The following is a 14,527-nucleotide window of genomic DNA, read 5'->3' as shown; positions in this document are numbered from 1 at the left end:
ATGGCAAACAATGTGACTGCCAGTTGGCAATTTTTAAAAGTAATTAATGCATTTTCTGTTTCCCAAAATTAAACCTTATATTTAAAGAAAAAGATTATGTCCCAAGACATCTCATTTTTAAAAATTATTATTATATGCTTTTTGATAACAGAAATGAGAAAAGATTGTATATTTGTGTGTCCTAGAATTATTGGTAGAGGAAAATAAGGCCAAAAAGATCTATAGGCATGACATACAAACTGATAGTTAATATTACTGTGCATAAAGATATGTAAAGAATGTAGTTTCCCTGAGTAAAAGATATTCTAGGAGGGCTGGTTCTTAATATTCAGCACACAGTCGATGATGAGTCAGGGAGGCTGGAACTTTCTGGGAGTGATAACAGTTCGTCTGATGTTACAGGCATGTGGAATGGAGGTAAAGCTTCTTGACTAACATCTCTCTGCCTCCATCAAAAAGTGTAGCTTAAAGTTAAAATTAAATACCATATTTTGCATACTAAATTAGTAAAGTTTTTGTTTGTTCTTTTTATTGCAATAGCCAATGCTGACAACATTGACAAGGCTACAGTATAACAGGCACTCTCATGCAGTTGGGTAGCATGGTACCACGCTGCTAGAACTGAGTTTCATAATTTTTAATCAAGACCCTTAAAAATGTTTTTACTCTTTGATTTTACAAGTCAGCGGCAACAACAACAAAATATTAAATAACCCAGTTAAAAAATAAGCAAGGGGCTGGCTGGTTAACTCACTTGGTTGGAGTGTGGTACTGATAACACCAAGGTCAAGGGTTGGATCCCACCCATACTGGCCAGCTGCCAAAACATAAATAAGTAAACAAATAAGCAAGCAAGCAAAGGACTTGAATAGCTATTTCTGCAAAGAAGATATACAACTGGCCAACAAGCATATGAAATGGTGTTCAACATCACTAATCATCAAGGAAATGAAAATCAAAACCACAATGAGATATCATTTCACACCCATTAAGATGGCTACTGTTAAAAACAGAAAGTAACAAGTGTTGGTAAGGATGTGGAGAAACTGGAACTCTTCTGCACTGTTGGTGGAAATGTAAAATGATATAGCCATTAGAGAAAACAATATGGCAGTTCCTCAAAAAATTAAAAATAGAATTACCTTATGATCCAGCAATTCCCCTTCTGGGCATATATCCAAAAGAATTGAAAGCAGGGTCTTGAAAAGATATTTGTATATTTATGTTCATTGCAACATTATTCACAACATCCCAAAAGTGAAAGTAACCCAAGTGTTCATCAACAAATTAATGGATCAACAAAATATGGTATATACATACAATGGAATATTATTAAACCTTAAAATGGAAAGAAATCCTGTCACATGTTACTGCATGGATGAACCTTGAGGACAGTATGCTAAGTGAAATAAGCCGGTCACAAAAAGACAAATGTTTTATAATTCTACTTACATGAGATATTTAGAGTAGTCAAATTTAGAGAAACCAAAAGTAGAATGGTAGTTGCCAGAGGCTGGGGGGGAGGAGGAAATGGGAAGTCGTTTAATGGGAATAAAGTTTCAGTTTTGCAAACTGAAAAAGTTCTGGAAATTGATTGCACAACAATGTGTATATACTTAATCCCACTGAACTGAAAATGGTTAAGATGTTAAATTTTATGTTATATATATGTTACTACAATTTTTTGAAAAAAAAAAAAATGTTTCTACTCTTTGAAACAGAATTTTACTTCCAGAAACCTGTTCTAATGACAATGAAAATTCTAAAATACTGGGAAAAAAATATGTACAAAGAAGTCATTGCTACTTTATTAAAGAAAAACAAGTTTAGAAACAACTTAACATGCCCTTAGAGGAATATTATGGTGCATCAGCTTAGAATAACTTGAAAACATTAAAATGACTACAAGGAAGTATGTAATAACATGGAAAATGCTTCCAAAATGTTCATTCATGGAACAAATATTCATCAGATCAGATGTGGCTTCTCCCTGTAAGGAGTTCATTCTCTAGGTGGGGAGATAAGGTCACGACTGAGAAAGCTCCTTGACAACAGGCCTTTGTCTCGTCCACTTCAGTACCTCCAGCACCTAGAACAGCGGCTGGCACATAGGAGATGCTCAATAAATACTTGTTGACCAGCTGGCAAGGCTAACACCAGACACGGCAATTTAATTCCAGGTGATATATAATTTAAAGATACTTAATAAAAACTTCTCTGAAGGATTTGGGACTTTAGACCATGAAGAAATCATTGAAACCAACAGGGAGAGAAAAAAAGCTAATCAAAGTAGACGATGCATCCTTGTTTTCCTTTCCCAAGAAGGGAAGACCAGAAGAAGAAGATGGGGGGGGAGGAATAGAAATGTAGCTGAGGTAGCACTTCAGGTGCTAGAGTAACCTGCATTGCCTGAGTCAGCATGTGGCACAACTGCACACCACAGGGCACTGCCAACAGCAACAGCAGGAGGCAGGAGGTGGGCCTGCCATGTCAAAGGCACCCTCAGGCCGGGCTGCTGACCCCTGACCTAAAACTGTGGGTGGGAAATGGTCTCTAGGGTTTTGGGGTTTTTTTTGCATGTTCCAGTGGGGCAATACTGGACTGGGTAAGAAATTTCTGCTTGCAAAAGTTATGTCAATTATGTTGATTTTATAATAATGATAATTATATAAGGTCTACAAATCTATGTTCTTTTTAGAATGATTTAAAATTAAGTATGCCACGCAAAATTTTTTAACCGAAACTGATCTACTGAAGGTGCATTTTAAGGGTAACTATACGCAGAAAAAATAATAGATTAATATAATTTTTAAAATAATGTGTAGCTATTATAAATATTCTTACCCTAAAATTAATTTTGTCTTCTATTCCTATTATAGGGATCATATTTTACCAGGAATTCCTTGGTGCTGCTTTTCTCACTGTATTTATATATCTTTTTGGGTGAGTAAAAGTCTCAGAGGTAAACTGTGAAATTCTATATTTACTTTTATATAGCATTTTTGGCATTGTACCTGAGATATAGAAAATCGGAAAATAATATAAGAAACATTTTATATAGCATTTTTGGCATTGTACCTGAGATATAGAAAATCGGAAAATAATATAAGACAGTTTCCTGAGCTCCTAAAATAAACATATTTTTCTACTTAACACCCCACATAGGGCTCAGTGTCTTTGGCTTTGTGATTTAAGTATCCCTCTGAGGGTTCTAAAACATTGGGGATTCTCAATTCCAATCAAAGTCAAGATAAATCCACTGGCTTTTTTAGTTACTCCACGGCTTTCTTGTGCTTTATCAGACCTATGTCACCGTTTGGGGACCCTTGAATAAGAGCTCAATTAGAGAACCATGGATGCCTCTAAGGTCACCCGGAATAAAAGGCCAAGACTGGGGCAGATCCCTAGCTTTGGACATGATAACACCAGATTGGTAAAATCCCTTTCTTGTGTCAGTGCCCAGCTAGAACCTTCCCTAGAGACTTGGTGGGCATCATTGCTAGCATTGCTTGCAAACAAAGAGCAGAACTTTGACAATATAGGTATAGGAGTTTCTCTGGTCCCAAGTGGCACTGCATTAATGCTTAGCTACTTTTTGATCTGATATGCAGCACAACTGTTGTTATGCAAACTTGAGCCTAGATGGTTTCAAGAAACCATCTATCTTGAAAATTCAATTTCACAAGATATTTGGGCAAGGCCAAACTTCTGGGGTCTGGAAACTATGACTATTCTTATGGCCAAGGACAACTAAATTTCTTAGAAAATTAAAGAATAAGTTGTTTTTTCATTTGGTTGCTTGCCAGGAATGAGTCCATAGAAAATGAGACCTAGTGTCTACCCAAAGGGTTTAGAGCCAGAATTAGCTTCCAGATGGTTAAAATCTGGGGCAGAGATTTATTTGAAGCTGCCCAAGTCTTGGTTCTGGGTACAAATATTATTGGCTGCAGCAATTAAGACAAGTTCTAGGCAGTTTACCATGAGAAACAGGATGAACAAAACCAATGGAATTTATGTTAGCATGTAGAATATGGAGCTCAGCTATTTAACACCATGTGCTGTTTCAAAGTCCTTGTGTTCTTTACTAATATTATTCTTTCAGGTGTTTTCTGTCATTCCTTGGTGTGTTTTTGGTCACAAGAAATCGAGAAAAAGAACATCTGGAGCAGTCTTATATTGATTTTGGAAATATTCCTGGTAAAACATACATTCTTTAATTTATAATAGAAAATGTTATCCTTATAAATTAATAATCGTTGGTATTATTTTGGGTGTTATGTTAATATAAAACAACCCTCAAAAAAAGGTGATATTTAAGTGCAAATATTAATAATAATTTATTGAATGTCATTTTGCACAAAATACTAGGGATGTAAAAGAACTGACCATGTTTTCTTGATTTGGGTGATTTGAGGGATTTTCTTTGGGGGTTTCCTTAAATTGGAAAAGGGTAAGGAAAAAAGTGGGTATGACTGCCAACAGCAGGTCTCTGCCACTTGGAGAGCCCCCTAAGGAACGTCTAAGGATAGAGGGCTAAGCAGCTAAGGAGCATCATTCCTGGGGAAGACTGAGGTGGCGTGGGCAATGTCGTGCCAAGGTGATGTTCCTCACAGCCACCAGGACGTGAGTCACTTCTTCCCCTCGTCCTTACCCCACTCATTCTGGTTGGGGTAACATGCATCATGTTTCTAGCTCTCGCTCTCACTCTCACTGAGAAATAACTCGCTTCGTCATGTAGAAAACAGAAGCAAAATCCAGAACAAAGGAAACAGTCTGCTATGCCCTCACCTCCTCCTCTGTCTACCACTCCCAGCAGTCTCCGGCTTTACTAGGGATTTGGGTGACCTATAGATTTCCAGACAAGAGCGGAGATGTTCTCACAGCTTCCTCCACCATTGTGGTGGCACTATGCCTTTGAAGCAAAACCCATCAAAGCCTCATTCCTAAGACTGAGAAACTATGGCCCTATGGGATGATTTCTGTGTTCTCTTTGCCATTTGAGCCATCTTATCGGCCAAGAGCATTCAGTGCAAGAATTGGTATTCATGGCAAGGGTGTGCATTATAAATGACCTGTATGGTTAGAGATTTTTTGATAGGAAATAAAGTTTACTTATTTTTAACTCTGTTTTTCATTTCACAAAGCCCCATATGTAGGATCAGTGGCAGCATTAGAAGCTACTATTATAGGCTATTTTTCTATGTTATTATGTGTATTAGACTAAGCATGAAAAAGAAGACAGAACATGGGGGAGGAAGGTTTAGAGATAAGTGAATGCTTCATGCGAATTTCCTGACTGAACCAACCTGATATCCATGCCAGCAGATCCCGTGGGGTGGGGGAAATGGTTCTGTCACAGGGACAGTGCATGATCACACAGTGAGCCACATGGAGTTCCGTGGGCCTTTTCTTCCTTGACATTTATCTCTTCTGGTCAGAGGGTGACCACATAGTATTTTTAAAAGGGAATAAAACATGGCCCAGACTGGGGAGCAATTATTAAGACTTATTCTTCTGTAAAAGCTCAAAAGATTTTTTATGATTATTATCTCCACAGGGAAACAAATGTTGGACCAAATACAACCAGATTCAAATAGCTTATCCTATGGAACTTTGCCCGATGGAAGTGACTCAACAAAGAGCCAAAGTGGAGAGAAGAAAGAGGTCTGAATGCTGAGCGGGACGGCTGTGGGCCTGCTATTCAATATCACCTTTTTAAAACATTGCACATGTTCAGCTTGTGTCAGCCGCTGTTTCATGCTGACATGTGCTAGCATTCATCCCAATCCTCCCTCACGCCAGTGTCTATGGACAGTCAGGGCCTTCCTGAGCTTTGACAGTCCAGTGTTTTCATGGAATGTGATTGGAAGTGTTCCCCACACCCTGGACCGCTCCCCAGTGATATCTAGCGAGCTAGATCTTAATTAGAGACTGGCTGCTCACGGTGTCTATGGACAGTCAGGGCCTTCCTGAGCTTTGACAGTCCAGTGTTTTCATGGAATGTGACTGGAAGTGTTCCCCACACCCTGGACCGCTCCCCAGTGATATCTAGCGAGCTAGATCTTAATTAGAGACTGGCTGCTCACGCAGGAATGTCACACAAAAATATGCATTCTCAATTTGGCCATAGAACATGTAGGTTGCTTCTCCCATGTGGCTTGTAGTGTGAGTTGCTTTGCTTAAAGAGATGCTGTAGCCCCACAGCCTCACTTCTGAAAGAAAGGTTTGAGAGCATTCATTTTTCCCAGGACACCTTTATGAGCCTCCCTGTAGAAATCTCACCTTTCTATTCCTAAATTAGAAGGCAAGTCATCTCTTCCAAAAACTCGCACTATTAAAATCCTCCTTTGAAAATGAAGAGTCTCTAAAATTGTTTTTAAGTGGCATTCTGTGACAGTGTATGCCAAAAAACTAAAAGACCCTGGTCGGTGGACTTTTTAAGCATAAGAAAGGGAAGATTTAGGAATTAGGACTGTGCTCTCTTCAGCAGCACATATACCAAAATTGGAGCAATACAGAGATTAGTATAGCCCCTGTGCAAGCATGAAGAAATTTGTTAAGTGTTAAGGAAAAAAAAAAAAAAATTAGGAGCAATGTGTTTATTTTTTAATAAAAGTGTAGAATGGTGACGTTTTCTTCAGCTGTATCATCCTATTATACTTGAACTGAAACTGAAGGAAAACTTCGTATCCTATGCCTTTATTTGTTATAAATCTTATAATTTATCAAGTGGATTTTAATTCTCAGCTCAGGTCTCAAAAATCACATTTAAATTCTTAGTGATATTTTCAGTACATACCGTTTCTTCCCCAAGTCATTTTCTCAAACTTTGTAAATTCTCCTAGGTAACAGGAGAGTTGTGATTAGAGAATTAGATTTCAGCCATTTTAATCTGTGGACATAGAGCACAGCCAGGTAGTGAAACCTGAGCGAGAGGAAGCCCAAGTGCTCCCGTTCCCTGAATGGCTTTTCTGCTACAGTTAATTACATATCTATTAAGATACATTTGCAGGTAGAGCCCATGATAATGTCCATTATTTATGATCCACCTGATTATGATCTAAATGAGAAGAAAATAGGTAGCCTTCATTGTAGCTAATATCAATAATAAGCTGTGTCTTAGTGACATTTAAAAACCTTCAGATCACTCTGTCATGTTGGTCCAATATTGTTCCAGCCAATTGCCTTGCACTTGTGTATGTTAACTCAGATCTACTGCTGCGGTAATCTTAGCTGCTCTGGTCTTTTAGCTTTGTTCTTTATCATAATCTGCAGTACTGACCAGACTGGCCAAACCTGGCAGCAAGGGAAAGAGATTCAAATTCATCACCAATGTATGAAAAATAACCTAGATGCCACGTCTGGCTTCTGAACTCATGGTAACAATTTCTGCCATTGTGGAAAGTGTCCGTTTATTCAGATAAAACAACCATATAATTTATGGCATGTATTACTGAATTGGTCCAGCATGTTGGCACGGAAAGGCTCAGCTAAGAAATGTGTCTGGTGCCTTAAACTACAGATTTCTGGTGTCTCTGAAAACCGGCTTCAAAGATTGGGAAAACAATTAGACTGAAGAGTTTTACTTGAAGTAGGACAACATTTATAGCTACAGTGCTTGGTTTTGAGCATTGGAGAATTTTGCACAGATGCAAGCATACCACCAGTACTTAAGTGACCACCAACATTTGCATCTATTAAAAGGTTTGAGAAATGGCATTGACTTATGCAAATTTAAGCAATTCAGCAATGCTTTAGAAGTCCAGGTAACACATAAAATATATTCAAACCTAATTTTACTTTCTACGTTGCTGCTCCAAAGTAAGGTGAATAGGAGTTTTAGTTGTACTGGCTTGTAAGAGTTTTTTAAATTATACAGAGCATGACAACAGCCAAGGCCAACCCAGTCCTTTTCTTGGCGTTGTGAGTTGGGACCCTTAGCCAACATATGGCTCATCTGACTATTTGTCTAGACCAGGGGTTGGCCAACTTTTCCAATAAAGACCCAAAGAGTAAATATTTTGAGGTTTGTTGTCCATACGCTGTCTATTACAACTATTCAATTTGTGTTGTAGCACGAAAGTGGCCACAGGCGATATGTAGATAAGCGAGCATGGCTGTGTTCCGGTAAAATGTCATTTACAAACACAGGTGGCCTGTCTTCAGGCTGTGGTTCTCCAACCCCTGGTCTAGACTCTCTGCCCTTGCTATGCAGCTTCTTTCCTATTCCTTGGGCATTCAAGAGTGTAAAAAGTGACTCTTCATGATTCATGACAAATCATATACCATGCGAGTGTAGAACCATGTCTTGATATTTACATTAGGACCTTTTTTTAATACAAGATATAAATGGAAGTGATGAGTTCATTCTCAGGGTCCAACTTTCTCTCTTGAAGCCAGTGGCTCTTTTGTGAGTGAACACCGCTAACTGTATAGGAAGAGCCTCTCCAATCCCGCACTCCAAGTTGATAATAGCTTTGGAAATGAGTAACAGTTACCCCTCATGTAGTAGATTAAAGTAGAGGTCTTCACTCTCTGATTGTTTTTCGGTGTAAATGTTTGCTTGCCCTGTAACTCTAATACTTTTGTTACCAGAATCACTTGAAAACAAATACAATAAAAAATTTCTCAAGCAGTGACTCAGAATGTATTCTTTACCATCCCCCCCGCCCCCCACACACATACTCCCACACCCTCCTGGAGATTCTGTTCTGTGGCAGAGAAAGAAAGAAAAGACAGATTTTGTAGATTAGTGCAATTTCAGTGCTGTTAAAAAGTAATGGTGATAATGTATAAGTTTGGCTCCAAAGGAAGCAGGTGCAGTGATGGACATGACTCAAAGGAATAGAAACACTGAGCTGAGTTCCTGAAGCCAGCAACCCTCTTTGTGCTCGTTGCTTCCAAGCACATAGCTCATCCAGGAATGTGAGTGTATACACTAGCCACACTGAAGGCTGCCTCGTGCTTGCCAATTTAATAGTGATATGATGGACATAAATGCAGCACTTACTAAAATGAACCTTCCCAACTCCCTTCCAGACTGCTTTACTTCCAACCCCACGGCTGGTGACAGAGGCAGTCCTTGAACTGGGCAGCTGCAAACCTAATGCACGTGTTTGGCACCAGTGACTATGAGTCTTTTAGTGAGGTTGCTAGATAAACACCACACATTTTGAACTATTAGAACAAGATCTCAGAAGTGAACCCAACATGATTGGGTGGGGAATTTAGAGGCTGCTTCTAATCGTTAGGCTCATCAACAGTCTGGCTCTTATTATAGCCATCTTGAAGTAAAATATAAAATAAAATTCCATGCATACTCAGTTTCCATGCAAATATAGACCAGTCTTGGGCTATTAAACATAGTGTTTTAGCAATTGTGGTAAATGCAAGGAAGAGCCTTTCCACCCAGGAATTCTTGAGTCTGTCCCCTTTCTCTCCAGCCTCAGGGTACCACCCAACATGCTGCCCTGTGCCAAGAGAGCGAATCAGTCTCAGGAGCTGTGGCCCATCCAAGGAAACATATATAAAATATATATATATATATATATATATATATTTTTTTTTTTTTAATTGCTAGAGAGGGAGGAAACTCCTCCTCCTGTGTTGGTCCATATTGAGAGTTAATAAGTCCCAACCACAATGTCAAAGAGGAATATCAGTCCCACTATCAAATAAATGTGGTGTTTGGGGGTGCACCCAGTAAGGTGAGGCCTGCCAAGAGTTTCACGGAGTTCCAGACAAGATGTAAGATAGCCTCCGTGTTCCAGGAAAGAATCTCTTTCCCAGGGAGCTGGCAACTGCGTAGCCGAAAAGGAGCCCATTCGTTCCTAATGGGACCAGCACGCATGGACCAAAGCCACTTTGCACATTTGAGCTGCTGCTCTCCAGACACAAGCCAGTCCTTCCAGCGCGCACGCATCCCTCTTTCAGCGCCTTTTCCTTCATGGTTCTAATTTGAAAACCAACCTCAGAAATGTTCTGAGGCTTGGGCTCTGCTCCCTCTGTCCAAAGCACCACACCTAAACCTTCTAAACACTGTTCATGAACAAGGAGATGAATTAGCTCAAGAACTGTTGATCCAGGGACTTGAAGCTTGGGTTATCTGCCTGACTATGGACTGCTAACCCAATTACCGCGTGCCTCAGACTTAGCAAATATTCATTAATTCCCTCCAACATAATTGATCACCTACTATTTTCAATGCAATGTGTTTGGGGTTTTTTTATAGCCTTTTTTTTTTTAAGAGCAGTTTTAGGGTTACAGAAAAATTGAGTGGAAGGTACAGATATTTCCCATGGATTTCCTGCCCCCACACATGCACAGCCCCCCCATTATCAACATCCCCTACCAGAGTGGTACATTTGTTACAGTTGATGAACTACATTGACATGTCACAATCACCTAAAGCCCCTAGTTTACATTAGTGTTCACTCAGGGTTGCCCAGTCTATGGGTTTAGACAAATTTATAATGACACGTATCACAGAGTAGTTTCACTGCCCTAAAAGTCCTCTGCATCCACCTGTTCATTCCTTTCTCCCCCTCACCCCCAGCAGCCACTGATCATTTTGCTGTTTCCAGAGTTCTGCCTTTTCCAGGATGTTATATGTTGGAGTCATGCAGTAAGTAACCTTTTCATATTAGCATTTTTCACTTAGTATTACGGATTTAAGGTTCCTCTGTGTCTTTTCATGGCTTGATAGCTCATTTCTTTTTAGTGCTGAATACTATTCCATTGTCTGGATGTACCACAGTTCATCCATTCATCTACTGAAAGACATCTTGGTTGCTTCCAAGTTTTGACAATTTAAGGTTATTAAGGCAATTTGAGGTTATTAAGGCAATTGAAGGTTATTTGGCAGATTAAGATTATTAGGAACATGAAAATGAATTAGACATGAAGATCAGCTCTTCAGGAGCTTACTGTCTAGTCAGAGAAACAACAGCTCTCATTTAGTAAGCCCTTACTATGTTCCAGACACTATACTAAGTCTTCTACATATGTAACATTTAATTCTTACAATCTCTCTATCAGGGTGGTCCTTATTTCCACTTTATAGATTAGAAAACCAGGACAAGAGGCAGGACATGTACTAGGGTGAGTCAAAAGAGATGCCAAAGGCACAAAATTTAAGAAAGCTCATAAAAATCTTACTCTCAGCTTGGGGAGGGGGTTAACCCTGCATTTGCAGGGCCCTGCGAGTACCTCTATAAATCTTGTGCCACAGGTACCTCACTGTGTCCTGGCCCTGGCAAGAGGAGTTAAGTGACTTGACCAGTGTCATTCAGCTGGTAAGTGGCAGAGCTGAGATTTGGACCCAAGACATCTAACTCTGTAACCCACACTCTTACCACTAGTGCCAAAGTACCTACACCACACAACAGAGTGTCAAAAGTTCCTTAAGAGACTTGAACATGGGCCGGCCCGGTGGCGCACTCGGTAGAGTGCAGTGCTTAGGAGTGCAATGGCGCTCCTGCCGAGGGTTCGGATCCCATATAGAGACCGGTCCGCTCACTGGTTGAGCACGGTGTGGGCACGACACCGAGGGTTGCGATCCTGTTGCCGGTCGTGGTACAGGCGCGACACCGAGGGTTGCAATCCCGTTACCGGTCATGAAAAAAGACAAAAAGGAAAAAAAAAAAAAAAAAGAGAGACTTGAACAAAGAATATGGGAGCCCAGAGAAGAGAAAGGTCACTTTCAGCTAGGGATCAGTCTTCAAAGGAATTGTGGATTGCAGTAGGTTAAATGGTGGTCCCAAAAACGGCATGTCTACCTTCTGAACCCTGGAGCCTGTGAATGTGACCTTATTTAGAAAAAGGTTCTTTACAAAAGTAATTAAGTTAGAGATCTTGAGATGAGATCAACCTGGATTACCTGGGTGGCCCCTAAACCCAATGACCAGTGACCTAATAAGAGACAAAAGCAGAGAAGACAGAGAAGAGAAAGCCCTGTGAAGACAGAGGCAGAGATCAGAGTCATGAAACCACAAGCTAAAGGATGCCTGGAGCTACCAGAAACTAGAAGAGGCAAGGAAGGAATCTCCCTGAGGGCCTTTAGAGGGAATGCTGCCCTGCTGATACCTTGATTTTGGACTTCTGACCTCCAGAACCAAGAGGATAAATTTGTGTTGTTTTAAGCCACCAAGTTTGTGGTAGTTTGTTGCAGCAACCCTAGGAAACTAATACAGGATTGAGCTGTGTTTGAAGCACAAGTAGAATTTGGACATATGAGGAAGCCCCAGGAGCAAAGGAGAAACTGAGTAGCTTGAAGGAAGCCTGGTAAACATCTGTACTGTGGGGTCACATGAAGAGGAAGACAATTTGGTAAGACTAGAGAGGCAGGTTAGGAGGCCTTGAGTGGCTGGCTATGGTTCAGATTCAAGAGTTTGGCCTTAATTTTGGAGGTAAATGATGGCATACACTTCATTTCTGGGGGTACAGGGTAGACAATAAGGACATAATCAGTGTCTTTGCAAAAGTTCACCTATCAGAATTTCATGACATCCCCCTATATCTTCCTTAGTCATTCACTGATAATAGAAGATGGCATAATAAATGTTCAAGAAATGATGACTGAATTCAAGTTTTGCATTTGTGGCTCGTCATATTCCACCAGAAGTGACTGAGTGTAGCTGGGCTGTAGTCTGAACAGTCACCTTGGAGACAGCCTCCAGCAAAAAAGCTGTTCCCAGAGAAGGATGTGCTGGGCCAGCCAGAGGCTTGGTCGCCGGGACTTGAGTTGGGTGGCATGGAGAAAGTCAAGGAGTTAGGAGTGGGAGCCAACGCTGGAAGCCTTCCTAGAGACGTGTGAAAGTGGAAGGGACAACAGAGGGCCAAGGGCAAGCCGAGGTTATTTGTAAAATGAAGTTACAGGAAGAGGAAATCATGAGAGTAATAGAGCTAAGAGCCAAATCTGTTGGCAGAGGAAGGAGAAGCGAGAAAGTGCCACAAGAGGAGCAGAGACTCGGAAAGCGTGACAGGAGAAGTGCTGCGTGTTGGAGGGCTGAGGCCGGGGCCTGTCTCAGGGAGGCCCATGTGTGTGAAGTTCATCCCCCTCAGTTCATGGGCATGCCCAGGGTAACTGCCACCCCCTCCAGCTGGCTGCAGAGACTGTTCCTGGCCACCAACAGAGCCTGATTGTCATGGGTCATTGGGTGTCCGGAAGACGATAGCTAGATGGGGCTGCTGGCACCATAAAGAGAGGGGATGAGCCCATTGGAGAAGTGCTTCATGAAAACCAGGAGGACATTCTTTCCAGTATTCAAATTACAGTGCAGAGCCATTCAGTGAGAGTCCATAAGTGGTAGGGGACCGTCTTCAGACAGGAGACGGAAGAAGGTGCACCCAAGAAAATGACTAGACATCCCTGGCAGATTCTACACTTCATCTTAATGAGCATTATAACCTTGTTGTTTTTAAAAGGTGTAGTAATCCTGACATGTGGCCAGCATCTGCTGAATGACACAGAGGGTACAGAAAGGGACATGGAGGGAGCAAGTGACATAATGGAACCCTTTCCAATGTAAAGAGAAAGATCAGTCCCCCAGTCACAAAGACAGGAAGAAACCAGGCACCACGGCAGAAAAAGAGCCCTTTAAACACCTCATCCTGCAACTCGGCCCATCAGGCAGAGCTAATTTGAGCAGGTCTTATGGCAAAACCAGAGGAATGAACTGGGTGGGGTGGTGGGAGAGGAACCTCACCCCTCACCTCCCCATCCCCCAAGCCAAGCTAGGAATCCCTGTGCCAAGTTGGGGCAAAACCAGAGGAATGAACTGGGTGGGGTGGTGGGAGAGGAACCTCACCCCTCACCTCCCCAGGCTCTCACCACCCCCCAAGCCAAGCTAGGAATCCCTGTGCCAAGTTGGGACTCCCTGCTCTGCCTGCAGGAACGGGGTGGGCACCCTCACAGCGCCCGCTGCACAGGGGCCAACTTCCCCCTTCAGCATGGGGGTCTCGCGGTGGCAGCCTGGGACACTGACAGCTGTTTGGGGCATGACAAGGTCGACACCCTTTTCTCAGCTTTGATGGGAAAACAGGCTGCCGCAGTGGAGGACAGAAATCTGTCACCTGGGGCACAAGGCTCACCCCAGAGCCGTTCCAGGGCCTTCTCTAAAGCAAACCACCTGTTTCCTGCCGGGGCTGGGGCCCGAGCCTTCCAAGGTCTCTGCAAAGAAGAAACGTGTCCAAACCACTGCTGAGGAATGACAGCCTTGGCGCTGCCTCCAGGAATACTTGTTGTTCACTAAGGAGTTTTGTGGAATCCAGGCTCATTTTCCACTGAAACAAGGGAAAGTAGAGAGGGCACCAAATAAAAATAGCTTCCCGGCCTTTCCTGTTCACTCGGCGCCCCTGTCCCTCGGCCCAGGGGCTCCCTGCACGTCCTCACAAAAAGCCCCTCTCCAGAGAACCCCGAAGGCGCCCGTTCTTCCTCTTCCACGTCTCTATTCCTCTTCCTTTTGTTCCAGTAAGTTTATTTGGGGATCTGTTGGGTTAATTCCCAAATCTCCTTTTTCTAGCCCTA

At 41.9% G+C, this 14,527-nt stretch overlaps 1 protein-coding gene across 1 annotated transcript in view; it reads left to right on the top strand.

The window, feature by feature from the left end:
• NIPAL2 (NIPA-like domain containing 2) overlaps positions 1-5,932 on the top strand; it is a 61,236-nt gene extending 55,304 nt beyond the window's left edge. Inside the window, exons 10-12 of the mRNA XM_008575939.1 lie at positions 2,880-2,943; positions 4,103-4,197; positions 5,558-5,932. Of these exons, the coding sequence (XP_008574161.1) occupies positions 2,880-2,943; positions 4,103-4,197; positions 5,558-5,670 (272 nt within the window). The 3' untranslated portion in view covers positions 5,671-5,932. The remainder of the gene's footprint in view (positions 1-2,879; positions 2,944-4,102; positions 4,198-5,557) is intronic.
• The last annotated feature ends 8,595 nt before the right edge of the window (positions 5,933-14,527 follow it).

The sequence above is a fragment of the Galeopterus variegatus genome, unplaced genomic scaffold (assembly GCF_000696425.1).
Source record: "Galeopterus variegatus unplaced genomic scaffold, G_variegatus-3.0.2 Scaffold1260, whole genome shotgun sequence".
NCBI lineage: Eukaryota > Metazoa > Chordata > Mammalia > Dermoptera > Cynocephalidae > Galeopterus > Galeopterus variegatus.
The sequence above is the reverse complement of the archived record's forward strand: the minus strand, read 5'-3'. Positions and strand labels throughout refer to the sequence as shown.